General features: G+C 36.7%; 7 protein-coding genes across 7 annotated transcripts; 6 read left to right on the forward strand and 1 right to left on the reverse strand.

Annotated features, from left to right (window-relative positions):
• Nucleotides 1-40: 40 nt before the first annotated feature.
• On the forward strand, nucleotides 41-1,114 carry PRCAT00000299001 (uncharacterized protein; the record flags this gene model as incomplete). Its single annotated transcript, XM_062952910.1, has 1 exon — nucleotides 41-1,114. The coding sequence occupies one exon, from the start codon at nucleotides 41-43 to the stop codon at nucleotides 1,112-1,114; it is 1,074 nt and encodes a 357-aa protein (XP_062807147.1).
• A 1,588-nt stretch (nucleotides 1,115-2,702) lies between these two features.
• Nucleotides 2,703-6,011, forward strand: PRCAT00000300001 (uncharacterized protein; the record flags this gene model as incomplete). Its single annotated transcript, XM_062952921.1, has 1 exon — nucleotides 2,703-6,011. One exon carries the CDS (start codon nucleotides 2,703-2,705, stop codon nucleotides 6,009-6,011), a length of 3,309 nt encoding a protein of 1,102 aa, XP_062807148.1.
• A 711-nt stretch (nucleotides 6,012-6,722) lies between these two features.
• On the forward strand, nucleotides 6,723-9,107 carry FLC1 (putative flavin adenine dinucleotide transporter; the record flags this gene model as incomplete). The annotated part of the gene is made up of 1 exon (XM_062952932.1): nucleotides 6,723-9,107. The coding sequence occupies one exon, from the start codon at nucleotides 6,723-6,725 to the stop codon at nucleotides 9,105-9,107; it is 2,385 nt and encodes a 794-aa protein (XP_062807149.1).
• A 150-nt stretch (nucleotides 9,108-9,257) lies between these two features.
• PRCAT00000302001 (uncharacterized protein) lies at nucleotides 9,258-10,535 on the reverse strand (the record flags this gene model as incomplete). The annotated part of the gene is made up of 1 exon (XM_062952943.1): nucleotides 9,258-10,535. One exon carries the CDS (start codon nucleotides 10,533-10,535, stop codon nucleotides 9,258-9,260), a length of 1,278 nt encoding a protein of 425 aa, XP_062807150.1.
• Nucleotides 10,536-10,813: 278 nt separating this feature from the next.
• On the forward strand, nucleotides 10,814-14,371 carry BMS1 (GTPase; the record flags this gene model as incomplete). Its single annotated transcript, XM_062952954.1, has 1 exon — nucleotides 10,814-14,371. The coding sequence occupies one exon, from the start codon at nucleotides 10,814-10,816 to the stop codon at nucleotides 14,369-14,371; it is 3,558 nt and encodes a 1,185-aa protein (XP_062807151.1).
• Nucleotides 14,372-14,539: 168 nt separating this feature from the next.
• On the forward strand, nucleotides 14,540-15,604 carry PRCAT00000304001 (uncharacterized protein; the record flags this gene model as incomplete). The annotated part of the gene is made up of 1 exon (XM_062952965.1): nucleotides 14,540-15,604. The coding sequence occupies one exon, from the start codon at nucleotides 14,540-14,542 to the stop codon at nucleotides 15,602-15,604; it is 1,065 nt and encodes a 354-aa protein (XP_062807152.1).
• Nucleotides 15,605-15,815: 211 nt separating this feature from the next.
• On the forward strand, nucleotides 15,816-17,165 carry PRCAT00000305001 (uncharacterized protein; the record flags this gene model as incomplete). Its single annotated transcript, XM_062952976.1, has 1 exon — nucleotides 15,816-17,165. One exon carries the CDS (start codon nucleotides 15,816-15,818, stop codon nucleotides 17,163-17,165), a length of 1,350 nt encoding a protein of 449 aa, XP_062807153.1.
• Nucleotides 17,166-17,207: the final 42 nt, after the last annotated feature.

A 17,207-nucleotide genomic window follows, 5' to 3' on the forward strand; every position in this document is an offset into this window, starting at 1 on the left:
GAGCGTTATCTCATATCAAGAGAGCTAATTGAAAAGTAGTATGCTCAAGGGTATAAAAATAGTTCGAACACTAGCTACTTCTGCTGGTGGCAATTCGGCAAAGCAGCACCAATATAGTGTCTTTGATAGCTCTGCAAAGATTGCTCAGAAATCAAGGATTGCGAAACTTAATCCTACCTTATCTAGGAAAACTGAGTATTTGAGGGATGATGTAGCACTCAAGACTGTTGAAAGATTGGCGTTTATTACAAGAGATTTTCCTAAAGTGCTAGACTTTGGCTCCCATCTGGGAAATTTACTTAAAGTGCTCTGCCAAGAGACTAAAACACCTGAGGGTGCTGACGAAGTGGAGATGGCAATTATAAAGCAATTGAATGAAGATAAGAAATTAGTAAGATCTAAAATTAAAGAGCTAGTAATGCTTGAGCCTTCTTCTGAAATGCTCTATAGAGATGTCAATGAACCCTTCAACTCTCAATTTGAAGGGAAAATATCACGTTATGTTGCAGATGCAGAGACGTTCGATAGTGAATGTATGAGAGACCCTGAACAATATGATGCTGTGATCTCTAATTTGTCTCTTCATTGGATAAATGATTTACCATCTGTGCTTGCTAATATTAATCGTGTTCTTAAACCAGATGGTTTATTCATGGGGACCATCCTTGGGGGTGACACTTTGTATGAATTGAGAACATCATTACAGCTTGCGGAATTAGAAAGAAGAGGTGGAATCACTCCTAGGGTATCACCTTTGGTCAAGTTAAATGACGTAGGAACTTTGCTCAACAGGGCTGGCTTTAATATGTTGACTATCGATCCCCAAGATATAGTGGTAGGTGGATTCCCAAATATAATCGCTGTATGCGAGGATTTAGAAGCAATGGGAGAGCAAAATGCTTTATTGTCTCGATCAGGATTCATTCCTAGAGATGTTTTGCTTGCCGCGAATGAAATTTATAAGGCCCTACACGGAGAAGTTAATTCTGATGGAACATTGACTTTACCAGTGACATTTAATGTTATGTTTATGATTGGATGGAAGAAAGGAGAGAATCAGCCCAAACCTCTTGCAAGAGGTTCCGGAGAAGTAAATCTCAAAGACGTTTTATAATCCATATCTTAGCTTGTAAATAGAAGTAGGTAGATTTTTGATATAAAATCTGCATTCAATGATGCATTTCAGTGAAAGAAACTTGAAAGATTCTTAGGGAGTCACAATTGAATGATTGGGTAAATATTCCCTGTGATGGTGAAGCAGAAACCAGAATTTGAGTATCCTTTATTTTGAAACCCATTTCTTCGATAATAAAATGCTTTTATCAACTTGTGGAATCACCCTCCTTTAAAAGCATGGGCTATACAAACTTTTCACCCTTTTTCTTGTCTGTAAAAACCAAAAGAAATTTTTTCTTATCAGGAATATGCTTACTAGTGAATATATATATATATATCACTAGTGAATTTATTTCCTGTTTCCTACATGGGCAATGAACGAGGTTTGATTTGATAAATTTCGGATGCTTTCTTCTATTCAATATGCATTTAATATATGGTAATTAATTCTGTTCTGAAATTTCGCTTCTAAATTGTTGATGGTGGTATTCACTTTGAAATAATCTTTAATTCGTTTGCTACTTTTGAACAAAGTTTTCTTGATCTGAGATTATTCACTTTAAAGAGTTTTAATTCTTCTATATCTTGAGCCAGGTGCAAAAGATCATCTTGTATCTTAATTAGGAAATTCTGCGACACTACCTAGATGAATATTACTTTGGAGCTTTCTTGCGTCGCAGGTTTAACATACTTCTTTTGCAAGATTTCTAGGAGATTTCTAGATTTCTCATTACCTTTTAAATGATTATGGAAGAGATCTGTATTTTACATTTTCCTTTTTAAAAATTTAAGTGCAATAAAATTCCAATAACTCTATTTAAAATCATAAACTACCAAATCCTTTTCTAGGTGCAATACTTGCATCCCACTTCAAGAGTTTTTATCAATAGACTTTTGTAATCATGATTTCATTATTAGTAAGAGCTGTAAATATATGTCGCATACTCTGCAAAAGAATATACTCTCAATATTAGATGATCCGCTTGAAAGAGAAGCTCCAATTGCATCAGTTGGTCTGATCACACTAATCCTCTGCTTGTAGATTGCGCTATTTGAAAAAAAAAATAAAAAAAAGGAAAGATAAACCGCTGCAGCATTGAAAGAGACGAGCTGCTTGAAACGGATCCCCTAGTTTTGTTTGGAAACAATAACGTCGAAGTAAGCAGTCAAATACCTTGCCACGTTAATATCAATCATTACTTCACCATATCTTGTTCTAACTTGACCATCAATATAAAGAATATGTTAGAGGTATTCAGATCATCTGAGACACTAATAACTTATACCAAATGAGCGATTTGAAAATGCATTTCACCTCTGCAATAGGTTCTTTAGCACTAGGTACGTAGCTTGAATTCAATTAGCTGACTAGTTGTGTCATTAAGCCTTGACCTTCATGCTCCAAAAAGGTAATAATTTACGAGCTCAAAAGCTCCTCGGTATTCGGCATAGGCGTGTTCTCCACATAAATAGATATCTAGATTCTAGTCACACGCCATGCAATGAAGAGCTTCTTCTGTGGGACATATCTGTTTTTAAACCTAAACGTATAGATAATATAATATATCAAAACATACGTGATTGAAATGGCTATATATAATACCTCCCTGTCGAGCCTGCAAAAAAGGCAAGAGGTTATTCTTCCAACATACCAATTGGATTCGAACTTAGTATTACTTCCAGGCATTATCTATAATGTAACTTTCTCCAGATTTAAAGCCGCTGCCTTACTCTCCAGGTATAAGGAAAGAGCCAGCGGTATTAAGATATTGAGAGACTTGGTAAACGAGTATGAATTTAATGAGGAAAGCAAGACAGCTTTGCCCTCCACTATTTCACTGGATGCGATACAAGGTATTGAAACCTTCCACGCGATACAGTTTAATAACAAGAGTAAAACATCCCTGTTATCTAATGAGGATCATAATCTGAGTGATTTCGATTGGTTAGTCATTGCTATCGAGCCGAATACCGATAAAATAAAGTATCCGGATGCTGATGGAACGCACTCTAGCAATGGAGTGTTAACCATATCGAGGATTATAGGTATTGTGGATGAAACAAGTAATGTTAGATTAACGATTCAAGCTTTAATCAGAGGCTCAAAAGTTGAAGGATTCAATTCTGGTAGGACTAATGAGAAATTAATTGAAGTTGATCGCAACTATGATGTACCAAGTCTTGACTCCAGGCTCTTGAAATATATAGATAGTGCAGACGGATTGTTTCAGAGTATTGATGAATTTATGTTAGAGTACCGGAAAGCATTGGCTACTGCTACCACAGCACAGTCTAAGAATGAAGGAAGAAACACAAACTTGTTATGTTTGAATCCTCTAGCCAATGCTTTATTTTTGCAGCTAGGAGGCTCCAAGGATTTCAGCAAAGCCTATACACGTTTGCAGAAACTATACGGTACACTAAAGTCAAATAAAACTTCAATAGAAAGTAAATCAGGCTTAAGGTTGCTTGATTTGACGTGTGCAATTATTCCCTTCCCGAATCACGATAAGTTGAACTTTTTAAACATTTTTTCTCCCAAAAGGAGATTTAGTGAATTGGGCCGCATGAATGAACGTTTGAAAGAAGTATTTGAAAATTTAAAAGCAGACAGTTGCTATATGAATCATTGGTTCTATAGTGAGGCCTCAAATATTCAAAGAGCAAAGGTGGTTGCGAACCAGTTAAAATCCATAAGACTCGTTTTAGAGGGTATAAGTAACGATAGAAATTCCAAAAATGTCTCCCAAAACAGAAACAAGCTAATACGTCGACCAAATTCGATTCCCCTGGGAGCTCGATCGAACGAGGAGTTTGATGAAGATGGAGACAATGAAAATGATGAAGACGATGAATTAAGGTTAATCGCCAACTTTGTTAACAATAAGTTGCCACATATCTCAACATTGCTGTCAGATACTAAAAGATTAATAGCTAAAGATTTCAAAAGAATCAAAACTTCTCCCCCTGGAAACTCAGACTATCACGTTATTCGTAATTATTTAGAAATTGTTGCTGACATCCCCTGGGATAAGTATGTCTCTAGATTTCGTTCTAACAAAGATATCGATATCGTTCTGGCCAAAAAGCAGCTAGATGATGATCATTATGGCTTAGAAAATGTGAAGAAAAGATTGATTCAGTATTTGGTAGTTTTAAAGTTACTAGGAATGAGCGCAGAGGAAAGAATCGAAGAGAAATCCGAGCTACAGAAAGATGATGCTCAAAAATTGGAGAATAAACCACATGAGGATTCGATAGTTATTCCAGACAATGATGAAACGATAGATTCGAAAGAGGCAGCCCGAAACAAATACAGCACAGCTAAATCGGCCATTAGAGACACTGTTCAAGATAAAGCGTTGATTGTTTCAAAGAATAATAAATCACCCATTATTATGCTTGCGGGACCACCAGGAACAGGAAAAACGTCCTTGGCTAAATCAATTGCGAAATCTTTGGGGCGGAAATATCAGAGGATATCTTTGGGTGGCGTAAAAGATGAATCTGAAATCAGAGGCCATAGAAGAACTTATGTCGGAGCAATGCCTGGTGTGATTGTCCAAGCGTTAAGAAAGTCTGGTTCTATGAATCCAGTTATATTGTTAGATGAAATTGACAAAGTCATTGGAGGTTCTCATATGGCGAATAAATTTAATGGCGATCCTTCTGCAGCTTTATTAGAGGTCTTGGATCCGGAGCAAAATACCAATTTTACGGACCACTATTTGGGTTTTCCTGTTGACTTGTCGCAAGTGATCTTCATATGCACAGCTAATGAACCTCACAATATGTCCAAGCCCCTATTAGATAGATTAGAAATGATCGAGGTGGGTGCGTATGACTACAAAGAGAAGTTGATAATAGGAAGTAGGTACTTGTTGCCTAGACAGATAAAAAGAAATGGGCTACCTTCATTGGATTTAGTTCAAATTAGGGAAAGTGTTATGAAGAAAATCATAATTGATTATACAAGAGAAGCTGGTGTAAGAGGGTTTGAGAGAAAGTTAGGCACAGTCTGCCGATATAAGGCAGTTGAATATGCTCAAGGATTGGAAGAAGCAAAAGCAGATTCATATAATGCAATTGTTGAAGAATATGATCTTCCCAAATATTTAGGTATTCCCTTTCCAAGCATGTCATCTGAAATTATAGAATCACCATTAAAATCCTCGAAGTACGGGGTTGTGAATGGCTTGTCCTATAATTCTGAAGGTTCGGGCTCTGTCTTGGTTTTCGAAAGCGTTGGATTTTCTCACGAGTCTAGTAAGGGCTCTCTCAACATGACCGGGAGACTAGGAGAAGTTCTCATGGAAAGCGCAAAAATTGGACTTACTTTTATTAAACTGATAATTTTCAGAGATCTTTTAAATGTCAGTACCGAGCACGGATGCTTAATTGAAAGATTTAATAACTTGGAGATACATTTGCATGTTCCACTGGGTTCTATATCTAAAGATGGACCTTCGGCAGGTATCACGATGGCGCTCCTGTTTTTGTCTCTTATTCTTGAGCGTCCGGTACCGTATGATATTGCCATGACCGGTGAAATCACTCTTAGGGGATTGGTTTTACCAATTGGTGGTCTCAAGGAAAAGCTTTTGGGTGCTCATTTATCCGGAATCAAGAGAGTTATCGCTCCCAGAGAAAACAGGAAAGACTTAATCGAAGAATACGTAAAGAATATCAATGATGATACTAGACTCAACCAACTTCTCAAAGATAACGAGAATAAGTATGACTATAGGATGAAGGATCCTGAAAGACATATAGAGCAACGCTATGGTATCAAGATGTATTATGCTACTGAGTTTTGGGATGTCATTAAGGTTGTATGGGGCGACGATATGCTTGTTAAAGTCGACCAATCAAGAATGCTTGAGTACCATTTTTAGCTTAGTTCGGGCGTAGTTCGGATTAGTTATTCAACTAAAATCTAATAAATGTCTATTTCGTGCCAATGCAGCTGCCAAAAGCAACCTGAGTTGAAAAAAATTCCTGTGAATGTTCGATACCGCAAAAGAAAGATTCAATGTTTTTTTCATAATAACCCATATATGTTTTATAGACTTGATACGTTTATAATAATAAGGCTTCAATTGAATTGAAGAATAACAGATAATAGTGTTTGTTTTTTTTTTTAGAGCCAACATTCAGATTCGTATTTTTTGTTAGTGCATCTCAGTCCCGCTCTTGAGTTATGTTTAAACGTGTCTGCGCGACTATCCCTGTTGCAAGGGCAACGTAACCATGGATCAGAAATTTGAGAAAAAGTAATGCTTCGATTGAATGTATGAGCGGATATTATTTTTAGAGAGAATCCACTGTTGTTGATAGAGGACAAGAATACAGGCTTGGCAATTTTCTTGAAAGGATTTAATATCTTGAGGAAAAGTATAGTGATTAAACCGGGTATATTGGCGAAGGAAAAGCTACAAATAGTCTTTTTTTCACCTAATAGTTAAAATTACCTGTCCCAGACGTTCGCTTGTTAAAATAGGGACTCACGGATTAGAATTTGTTTAGAGAATTATTTGGGAAGAGACAAAACCTTTGTTACTGAGTAATAGAATTAAAGTCCGAGTGTTTGAACAAGAAGTCGAAGGATGATTTTTCATTTATGGCAGTTAGTGGGCTTACTCCAAGCCTTCTTTGTATATGGAAGCTTGGCAAAACGTAGTCTCTCAGCACAGTCGTTAGTTACATGCATGGATAACTCAAAGATCACACCAAGTTACTTTAATGTTACATTCAACCCCGATGATAGATCTTTGAGGTATTCGATAGACTTGACCACTGAAATCAACACTTATTGCATAGCTGATGTGAATGTGTACGCTTATGGTTTTGAGATAATTCAGAAGACTGTTGATTTATGTGACATAGGATGGAAGCAATTCTGTCCTATTTTCCCGGGTTCCTTACAAATTGACAGTATATCGTATATTAGTCAAAGTTACGTGGATGAGATTCTTGGAGCTGCTTATATTGTACCTGATATAGATGCGGTCGTTAGACTCTATATAAGGGACCGAAAGACTGGTGAGACTTTATCATGTATTCAGTCTAGTTTTTCTAATGGAAAGACAGTCTCCCAAACAGGTGCTAAATGGGCCACGGCAGTAGTAGCTGGTTTGGGTCTTCTTATTGCAGCAGTTATGACTACATTTGGTAATTCAAATGCAGCATCCCATATCTCCGCTAATGCTGTATCTCTCTTTCTCTACTTTCAGTCTGTTGTTGTTGTGTCTATGCAACATGTTCTGAGAGTTCCTCCAATCGCGTCAGCCTGGGCTGAAAACTTGGCATGGTCCATGGGTTTAATTAGAATTACCTTTATGCAAAAGATTTTTCGGTGGTATGTTCAAAGTACTGGTGGAAGTCCCACTACTTATTTAGATGGTACCCAAACAAAACAAATCTTAGTTCAAAGGAGTCTTGGATATTTGGATAATTTTAATCGCTTCGCGAGGAGCAAGGTTCCTGATGTTGTCAAAAGAGGTGTCAATGATTTGACCTCTAACACAAACCTAGTTATTATGAGAGGTATTAAAAGAATGGGCTACAATTCTAATATTGAACCAACAGCGATCGTTGCCACAGGGTATACTTTCTTTGTCTTGTGTGGCTTTCTTCTAGTTGTGATTCTTGTTTTGGTAAAGCAGTCACTAGAACTATTGATACGATTTAAAAAGATCAAACCCGCACGAATGGGTCAATTCAGATTGTCATTCATCCAGATTGTAAAAGGATCTTTATTGAGGTACCTATCGATCGGATTTCCTCAGTTAATAATTTTATCTTTGTGGGAATTCACAGAAAACGATTCTCCGGCACTTATTGTCTTGGCTGTTATATTTTTAATTGTTTCTTTGGCTTTGATTGGTTATTCCATGTTTAGAACTATTTCCTTTGGAAAGCAATCTATTGCGAAATATAATAATCCAGCTGCTATGCTTTACGGAGACACGAAAATTTTAAATAAGTATGGATTTTGTTATACTATGTTTCATGCCGATTTGTATTGGTTTGGGGCGGTACTAGTCACTTACAACTTGATAAAGTCAATCTTTATTGGCTTATGCCAGGGTTCAGGTAAAACATCTGCTTTGGTTATTTTCATATTGGATCTTTTTTACACTGCTTATTTGATTTACCTTGGGCCTTATTTGAACAAGCCAACAAACATTGTTAATTATTTAATGTCTGTTGTCAACACGATCAATTCTTTCTTGTTCCTTTTTTTCTCAGATTTGTTTGGTCAGCCGATGCCTGTATCATCGATTATGGGTTGGGTTTTCTTTGTGCTTAATGCTGCTTTCTCGTTGGTGTTACTTATTTTAATTATTGCTTTGATTACGTTATGTCTCTTGTCAAAGAACCCAGATGCTAGATTTGCACCCGCAAAAGATGATAGAACGTCTTTCCAAAGAATGTCGTCTGTCAAAAGGGCTTCTAGGAATTCTAAGAATCCTAAAGAAAATGAGTTATTGGCCTTAGGATTGGCTGCTCAGGATCACTCAACAAATTGGGAATCTGATATTTATAATTTGAAGGATTATTCGCACTCCTCAAGTCTTAAAAATAGCTCTAGAGATATATTGACACCAAATTTGAATGACGAAAAGTTTGTGGATGATACTGAACATGATTCGAGTGGTGAAGATTCGTCTACCTCAAATGCTAACGGTGCGAAGAAGAATCAAAGTTTAGGTGAAAAGTTAAAGGAAAAAATAACGAGGAAAATATCGATTAAAACAAAAAACAAAAGTACTAAAGCGCCAGAAGGTGATTCAAATACTCATCAAATTAATAGGGTTAGTGATACTCTTATTAATGAAGGAAATGACGCTCTTACCCAACCACCAGTACCTAGGGATGACTCGAGAACTCCTATAAATCAACACAATAGGCATGAATCAGCAATATCCACTGGTGACATTTCAAACTTTTCTGGTGGACCGCCAATTAATACGAAGGATATAATTTAGTTGCGGTAATCCATTCGACTTCAATCAAAATTTCGGATATTTTTTTTTTTGTATATTATTATAGTCGGTACAGTACATTTTATTTGTAATAAACTTTGGATCCTATTGAATTCCACATAGAAATTCCAGATGATGTTAAGATAGCCATCTTCAGCCGATTAGAGTATCCCAGATCTCTTGTAACTTGTCTAGATGGATTAGTGCTTGTCTATCATTACTTGTCAGTGATAAAAATAGGTTAGTTTTCTGATCCAACGTGAGGTTCGATAACTTATTGCGAAAATAGTCATTTTCTGTTAACAATGGACTTTCCAGAGCGTGCAGTCGACTAGTTCGGAAGGAGGAACTTATTATTCTCTCCATATTCACTGGTTTGAGAAACTTATTTAAATAGTCAGCGGACAATGCGACAGCTCTCGATATTAAATGCAAATCTAGCTCAGAATAGTTGTATTCCTCATTTACATGAATGTCTGAGGCCCATGTATTCATAAACATATCAGGAGTATCACTAGCGGCAAACCTTAGGTTAAGAGGAGTAACTGTAGATAAATAGGGGATTGTCTGTATGACTGAGGGGCTCAACGTGAGAAATGGAGTATGAAACCATTGTTTTGTGCTGTCCTCTGCAATCAATGGCAGTAATGGTTTCGCAATTGAGCTGTCACAACTGAAATCAAAAGTTTTAAGGAAGTCAGAGGTTTTAAACTTCAGAAATATTTCTTTCTTTTTCGTTGAGGGAATGGGACATTCGAATAAGCCTCCCACAAACGTTTGAGGCATGTAAAACGAAATATCTCTTCTCGCATACTTCTTACGTCTTGCCATTTTGTAGCACACTAAGTTTGCTGCTTCCCATTCCATTGATACTCGAGGGCCCGCCTGCGCAATTTCATCCAAATAGCTAGCTGTTTCCTTTCCTGTGTATTCTAAGAATCGTCCTTCTGTTGATTTCTCTAGTCCCTTGTCTAGCTCTCCTTTTATTGCTTTGTCTACCTTCTTTCTAATACTATTCATCTTATCCCTCCAATAAGGCTTTTGAGATTTCTGACTTTCATCTTTAAGAATCTCTTTTTCAAGAGTTTTGTTTCTCACAACAGGCCCCAAAAGTGTATCTTGAGATTTTTTAACAGATTGAGATCCTGGCTTAAGCAAACAAAAAGGACGGTTCCAGTCTATAAAGTCGCTAGAGTTGGTACGAAGTGATTTTGCATAGTCAGATTTCCCGTGATCGCAGTGTGTCATAGTAACAAAATGCATTGAGTGGGGAACAATTCCGTTAAGCTTATACTGGCGACTAATCTTAAAGCCAGTGAACGGTAGCATAGTTCTTCTTCTTTCGCCACAAATCTTAGGCTCGCTAAATGTCCAAGTCGCAGAGACCAAATACACAAATATAAAAATCGAAGATAGTCTGGTCAGTAACATAGAGTTCAAATAAGTTTCTTCGTCTTCTGGAGAAATTTTCTTTGGTCTCTGGAACCATTTCGTTTGTTTTGCGGTAATTCTAATCTTATATGTATTGATCACGTGTGTGATGATTCGTGAGACGGCCAAATTTTTTTTTTTTTTTTGGTAGTAGCGCATCATGAGAGATCGATGAGGTAGATGGATTGTTTTCTATCGACACTTTATTGAAGTCTGTTATAAATATAGCATACAATTTGTAAATTAAGAGCTTGCTAGAATATACTACATTATAGGTAATGAGTGAGCAGCAAGGCAATAAGCCTCATCGAGGAGGGCCTCAAAAGAATACTGCAAAGAAGAAACTACATCAAAATGGACAAAATAAGAAGGCATTTGCCGTTAATGCTCCGAGAAAAATGGAGAGGATGGCAAGACGCTCTCATGATGTTAATGAAAAGAGATTGCATGTACCAATGGTGGATAGGACGCCAGATGATGACCCTCCACCAGTAATTGTTGCTGTAGTTGGTCCACCAGGAACTGGTAAGACAACTTTAGTTAAATCTTTAGTCAGACGGTTGACGAAACATACATTAACCGAAATTAAAGGACCAATTACTGTTGTGAGTGGAAAAAGAAGACGATTAACTTTCATTGAAGTGAATAATGATTTGAACTCCATGGTTGATGCTGCAAAAATTGCGGACTTGGTATTATTGCTAATTGATGGCAATTTTGGCTTAGAAATGGAAACTATGGAGTTCTTGAATATTGCACAGCATCATGGTATGCCTCGAGTGTTAGGCGTGGTGACCCATTTAGATTTATTTAAATCTCAATCGACATTGAGAACGTCTAAAAAGAGGTTGAAGCATCGTTTTTGGACAGAAGTTTATCAAGGAGCAAAGTTATTCTACTTATCGGGAGTGATAAATGGGCGTTATCCAGATAGAGAAATATTGAATTTAGGGAGGTTCATTTCTGTTATGAAATTTCGACCCTTGAAATGGCGAAATGAGCATCCTTACATGTTGGCTGATAGGGTCACAGATTTAACGCATCCAGAAGTCATTGAAAACAATCCCAAATGCGATAGAAAAGTTGCCATATACGGTTATATACATGGGACTCCATTGCCATCTTCAAATGCACATATTCATTTGGCAGGTGTCGGCGATTATCATGTTCATTCCGTCGAGAAGTTACCTGATCCTTGCCCTACTCCTTATTTTGAACAGAAACTAGAGGAGATAGAAAGAGAGAAGGCGAAAGAAGCTTCTGCAAATGGTGAAAGTGTGGCTAGAACGACTCGTAGAAGAAAAAGATTAGAAGATAAGCAAAAAATTATATATGCTCCTATGTCTGACGTTGGGGGTGTGTTCGTAGACAAAGATGCAGTGTTCATTGATTTAGGCGCCAAGGAATCTTTTGTGGAAGGTGATGAGCTTGGTGAAGGTGAAAAGATAGTAACAGAATTGCAAGATATAAAAAAGACTATGGCCGAGAGTTTCGAACAGGCCCCCGGCTTGCAGTTATTTTCAGGATCCAAAATGTTGAAAGAAGACGAAAAAGCAATAACTAATTCAGATGAAGAATCGCTTTTGGAATCTCAGGATGATAAACAATCATTATCTGATTCAAATAATACAGGTAGAAAGACATTACGGATTAGAGCAAAGGGCCGACCAGTATTCCAAAATGAGGATTTGGAAGACTATGATCTGGATGTTTCTTCAGATAGCGATAAAGAATCCCTAGTTTCTAAAAAAATAGAAAAAGAATTTGGTCAGAGATACACAGCAGACGACTTAGATTTCCAAGCTGATTCATCATTATCATCTGACGAAAGTGACGGTGATTTCAATGCTATTGCGTCTAAGTTAAATGGGAGCATTCAAAAAAAGTGGAACATAAATAAGCTTGTTTACATGAAAAACATTGACCCTGCTGAAGTGGTAAAAAGATGGAGAAATGAAACTCAGTCTGATGAGCTGGATATAGAAGAAGACGAGGACTTTTTTAAGGTAAAGGAGCTTACAGGTTTGGAAGAAGACGATGATTTCCACTCAAGCTACCCACCTCTTGAAGAACTTAAAGAAAGATTTGATGCCTCGAAACTTGATGAATCTGAAGAAGAATATGACAATGGTTATAATTCAATAAAATCCAGATTTTTAATTGCTCCAAAACTCAATGGCCCTTCTGATAGCAAGCTTGATCTGGATGGTGAGAATGGTGATATGTATGGTGACTTTGAAGATTTAGAAGATAATGAAGTTGATGCCCGAGAAACAAATACGAATGACTCTCGGGATACATTTAGTACTTTTGATCAAGAATCGGAGAATGATAAAGGCGAAGACTCAAGCGAAGACGGAGATGAAGATGATGAGGATGAAGATGAAGATGATAGCATGACTGCTGAGGAAAAGAGAAAACTTAATGCTGCTAAAAAAGCACAGTTGAAGATGCAATTCGACGAAGAGGAAGATCGAGATTTCGGTGCAGACGACCCAGAGGGCGATACCGAGGCTGATACTTGGTACGAGTTTCAAAAAAACAAGATGGCCAAACAGCTTGAAGTAAATAAAGCTGAGTTCGCTAGTATGGATGAGGCTAGTAGAATTCAGATTGAAGGATACAGAGCCGGTTCTTATGTTAAGTTAGTTTTTAATGATATCCCTTACGAATTCATAAAAAATTTCCTGCCAGAGTATCCTATCGTATTAGGGGGCTTATTACCGACGGAATCTAGATTTGGTATAATGAACGTTAGGATGAGACGTCACAGATGGCATAAAAAGATTCTTAAATCTCAAGATCCACTTATTCTATCGCTTGGTTGGAGAAGGTTTCAGACCCTACCAATTTACACAACTTCAGATTCTCGAACAAGAAACAGAATGTTGAAATATACTCCAGAGCACGCATATTGCTTTGCTTCTTTTTACGGTCCCTTGGTAGCGCCAAATACAACTTTTGTGGGTTTTAATATTGTTGACAATCTGCAAACAACAGGTTCATTTAGAATAGCAGCAACCGGGATTGTCGAGGACTTGAATTCATCAGTGGAAATTGTGAAAAAGCTTAAATTAGTTGGACATCCGTACAAAATATTCCGGAATACAGCATTTATTAAAGATATGTTTTCAAACTCTTTGGAAGTAGCTAAATTCGAAGGTGCCTCAGTAAGAACTGTCTCTGGTGTCAGAGGAGAAATTAAACGAGCACTATCTAAACCTGAGGGTCATTTTAGAGCTACGTTCGAGGATAAAATTTTAATGTCAGATATTATATTTTTAAAAACGTGGTATCCTGTCAAAGTTAAGAAGTTTTATAATCCAGTAACATCGTTGCTTTCGGGATCTCCATCTGAATGGAAAGGAATGAGGTTGACGGGAGCTGTTCGTGCCCAAAATGGAATGGAAGCATCCTATGATCCAAATAGTGCCTACACTAAAATTGAACGTTCTGAAAGAAAATTTAATCCTCTTTTCGTTCCAAAATCTGTGAGAGAGACCTTGCCTTATAAATCTCAAATCCACCAGATGAAACCTCAAAAGAAAAAGACTTATATGGCTAAACGTGCTGTTGTCTTGGGAGGAGAGGAAAAGAAGGCGAGAGATCTTATGCAAAAGGTTGCAACTCTCAAAAACGAGAAGGAAACTAAGAGGAAAGAAAAGAAGAACGAGAAATTCAAAGAAAAGCTTAAGGCTATGGCCAAAAAAGACCTGTTGAGGAAAGAAAAAGAAAAAGAACGCAAAAAGGACTATTTTCTGAGACAGGGTAAGAAGAGATCTTTAGCTCCTAGCGACAATAGCGACCGTGCTTTTGGATCTAAGAGACGGTCATAGAATTATATACAGGCTACATATACATCGCGACTTTCGTAAATAGATCAAAAAAATATAAGAGAATATTTTTATTTAGTATGTTGGAAACGCAATTCAACATAGAATAAGGGACAGCTTTTTCAAGATTTAATTTTTCGTCATACTCTGTCGTGTTCTTTACTCTTCAGAATGACTCTCACTGAAGATATTAAAGAGCTGCCATTGAAAAAACCTCAAGAAACGTTCGTTGATGAACCTGAAAGATTAGAAGATGTTAACTTGAATGAATTAATTTTTGACATTAAAAGTGATCTTAAGGATGTCAACAACATTCACATATTTCAAGCGCTAGCTATTTTGTATAAAACTTTAGATGACATTTTAAGGTTACAAAAGGATCCTCGTCTCTTTGAGAAGTTTAGAAGTCAGCAACTTCAAAAATATGACATCGATACTAATGATGTCTCATCTGTACATATAGAAGAATCAGAAAGAGATTTCGGAGTGTATGAGAGCGGTACTAATACTGTTAACGATGATAATGATGGCAGCGATGTAAGCAATTTTTCCACTTTTAAGAGTTCCGATTTGCTGTCGTCTGTGGAAAGCAAGATAGATTCAGAATCTGGGGATTACGACATGATTGGAGAAACAAAATATCCATGTTCTACTGATCTGGCTGGAATCCAGCCTCTAACGGAAGCACCATATATTCCAATAGATTACCTCGTGGCCAATTTTTCGCCAAAAGTTTGTGAAACTATTGCGTCACACTCCAAGGAGACAATACATCAAGAAATACTATTCAGTCAACGAATTAAAGCTAATCAAAATAGTCATCTTTTGAAAATTTTCAATCTTTTAAAAGCCCCTGATTTATCAATAAGAGACTTTTTGATCCGAATTGAAACATTTTCAACGATGTCTGTACTGGTATGCATACATTCAGCGTATCTTCTATTCAAGTTGTGCTTATTGCTCGATGTAGTTAAACTATCGCCTCTTAATATCCACAGGCTAGTGCTAGGACTGATAAGGTGCCTGACGAAGACTCTAGAAGATCTTTATCAGAAACAAGGATCGTTTGCGGCAGTTGGTGGTATATCGAAAAAGGACTTGTTTAGAATTGAAGTCAGCTTCTTATACTTAACTAATTTTCGGTTGACGGCTGATGAGGAAATTCTTGATCAATTTTTAAAACAACACTTTGTAGAATTACGAGAATTTTGTGAAGAATCTTTTGAAAAAAGTTAAGAGAGACGTTTTATATAGAAAGGATTTAAAATTGATGAATAACGATATCATAAATATCTTTGACATATTTCTAGATGTATTTTGCAGTCTCGTAATTTTTTCTACTCAATGCCTCCGACCCGATTAGCATACGAGATACGAGCGCGATCGATAAAAGAAGTTGCACTACATACCACTTAGAAGCACCTCCAGTAGAATATCGACTGTTGATATGATGAGACTAACATCCTTGAAGTTACCCCATAGAAAACTACGATATGTCCCTTTCTCCTCGATACCAGGATGTATCCTTGGTAGATCAATTACATCATATAACGGTCATCTTATCACCCGCCAAATGGATGCTCTTTTAAATACGGCTTGGATACGGCATCATTTATTTATTTTGGGTTATGATCTTGTTAAATTGGAATTGTATCAAAAACTCAGTCATCTTCTTGGTATGGGGGGTGGTGGAATACTCAAAAACATTGTTTTTGAATTGTCTTCCTTTTTAAAAAGAGAGCTCAAACCAGGTGGAAATTCAAGCAAGATAGCACAACAGCTAAAAGAGATGGTAGACTTTAATTACGATGAATTTGAAAGATATGGAAGAGACTACAACATGTTATGCTATAGCAACCGACGAATTTCCGAATTCAAGTGGTTTTTCATTTCAGTAGGATATCATATAATATCACTGTCTACAATAACAGTAGAACAACTTGCTGGTCAAATAATTGATATTTATTTAAAGTCTACCAATAATAGATTGCTTGAACTCATTGAATTTTCACAAGATGAGGATGTTTTAAACAGTTTAAGAGAATATTACGAAAATGTGCCTATTAACTATAGGAAATTATATAACAAGAGCCCTAGACGCATCAACTTGATTGAATCCAAAAACTTCAAACTTGAACTACCGCCGTTACCAAGAATAAAAGATAAAGTTCTTTTAACGAAATCTTTGATGCACCAAGAATTGTATCGGGCTTTATTTTCTTCTGGTCATGGATTTGCTGAGATTATGAGTAAAAAGCGATATTCCTTGGACTATAGATCACACAATTTTATAAAGTATGATTTGTCCTTTCTAGATGGATTAGGAGATTTTTTTTTAGCAAGAGAGTCATCAAATTTGTTGTATCGACTGCGCTATCATCCACTTTTCTTTAAAAGCAACCAATTTGGTAAGAAATCTTATAACGTTTTAAGAACAATATTGACCACAAACACATTATTCTCCAAATTAGCTATTGCTTACAATTTACACGAAGGCCTTGGCGATTCTTTTGTTCAACAAATGCTAAAAAATGACTACGCCCCTAATTTGACCAGCTCTAAGCAGCTGACTATAAATAATAGTGCTAAAATCATAAGATATGAAGAAGAATTTATGGCCGATTATTTTGAATCATATATCGGAGCATTGTTTCTTGAAGATTCCAGTGCTGCTCAGACATTCGTTTGTGAGTTATATGAAAGGATACTTTGTCTGGTGGTAGAAGAAAATGACATCATGACTCAAAATGGAGACTATAAAGCTTGGAGTAGAGATATCATCGGTAGAGTAATTTAAGCTGATGAAGCTTATTTTGGTACATATGCATTTATTAAGAAC

Source organism: Priceomyces carsonii (assembly GCF_900007245.1).
Source record: "Priceomyces carsonii strain CBS4050 genome assembly, scaffold: Debaryomyces_carsonii_scaffold_1, whole genome shotgun sequence".
NCBI classification, from domain to species: domain Eukaryota; kingdom Fungi; phylum Ascomycota; class Pichiomycetes; order Serinales; family Debaryomycetaceae; genus Priceomyces; species Priceomyces carsonii.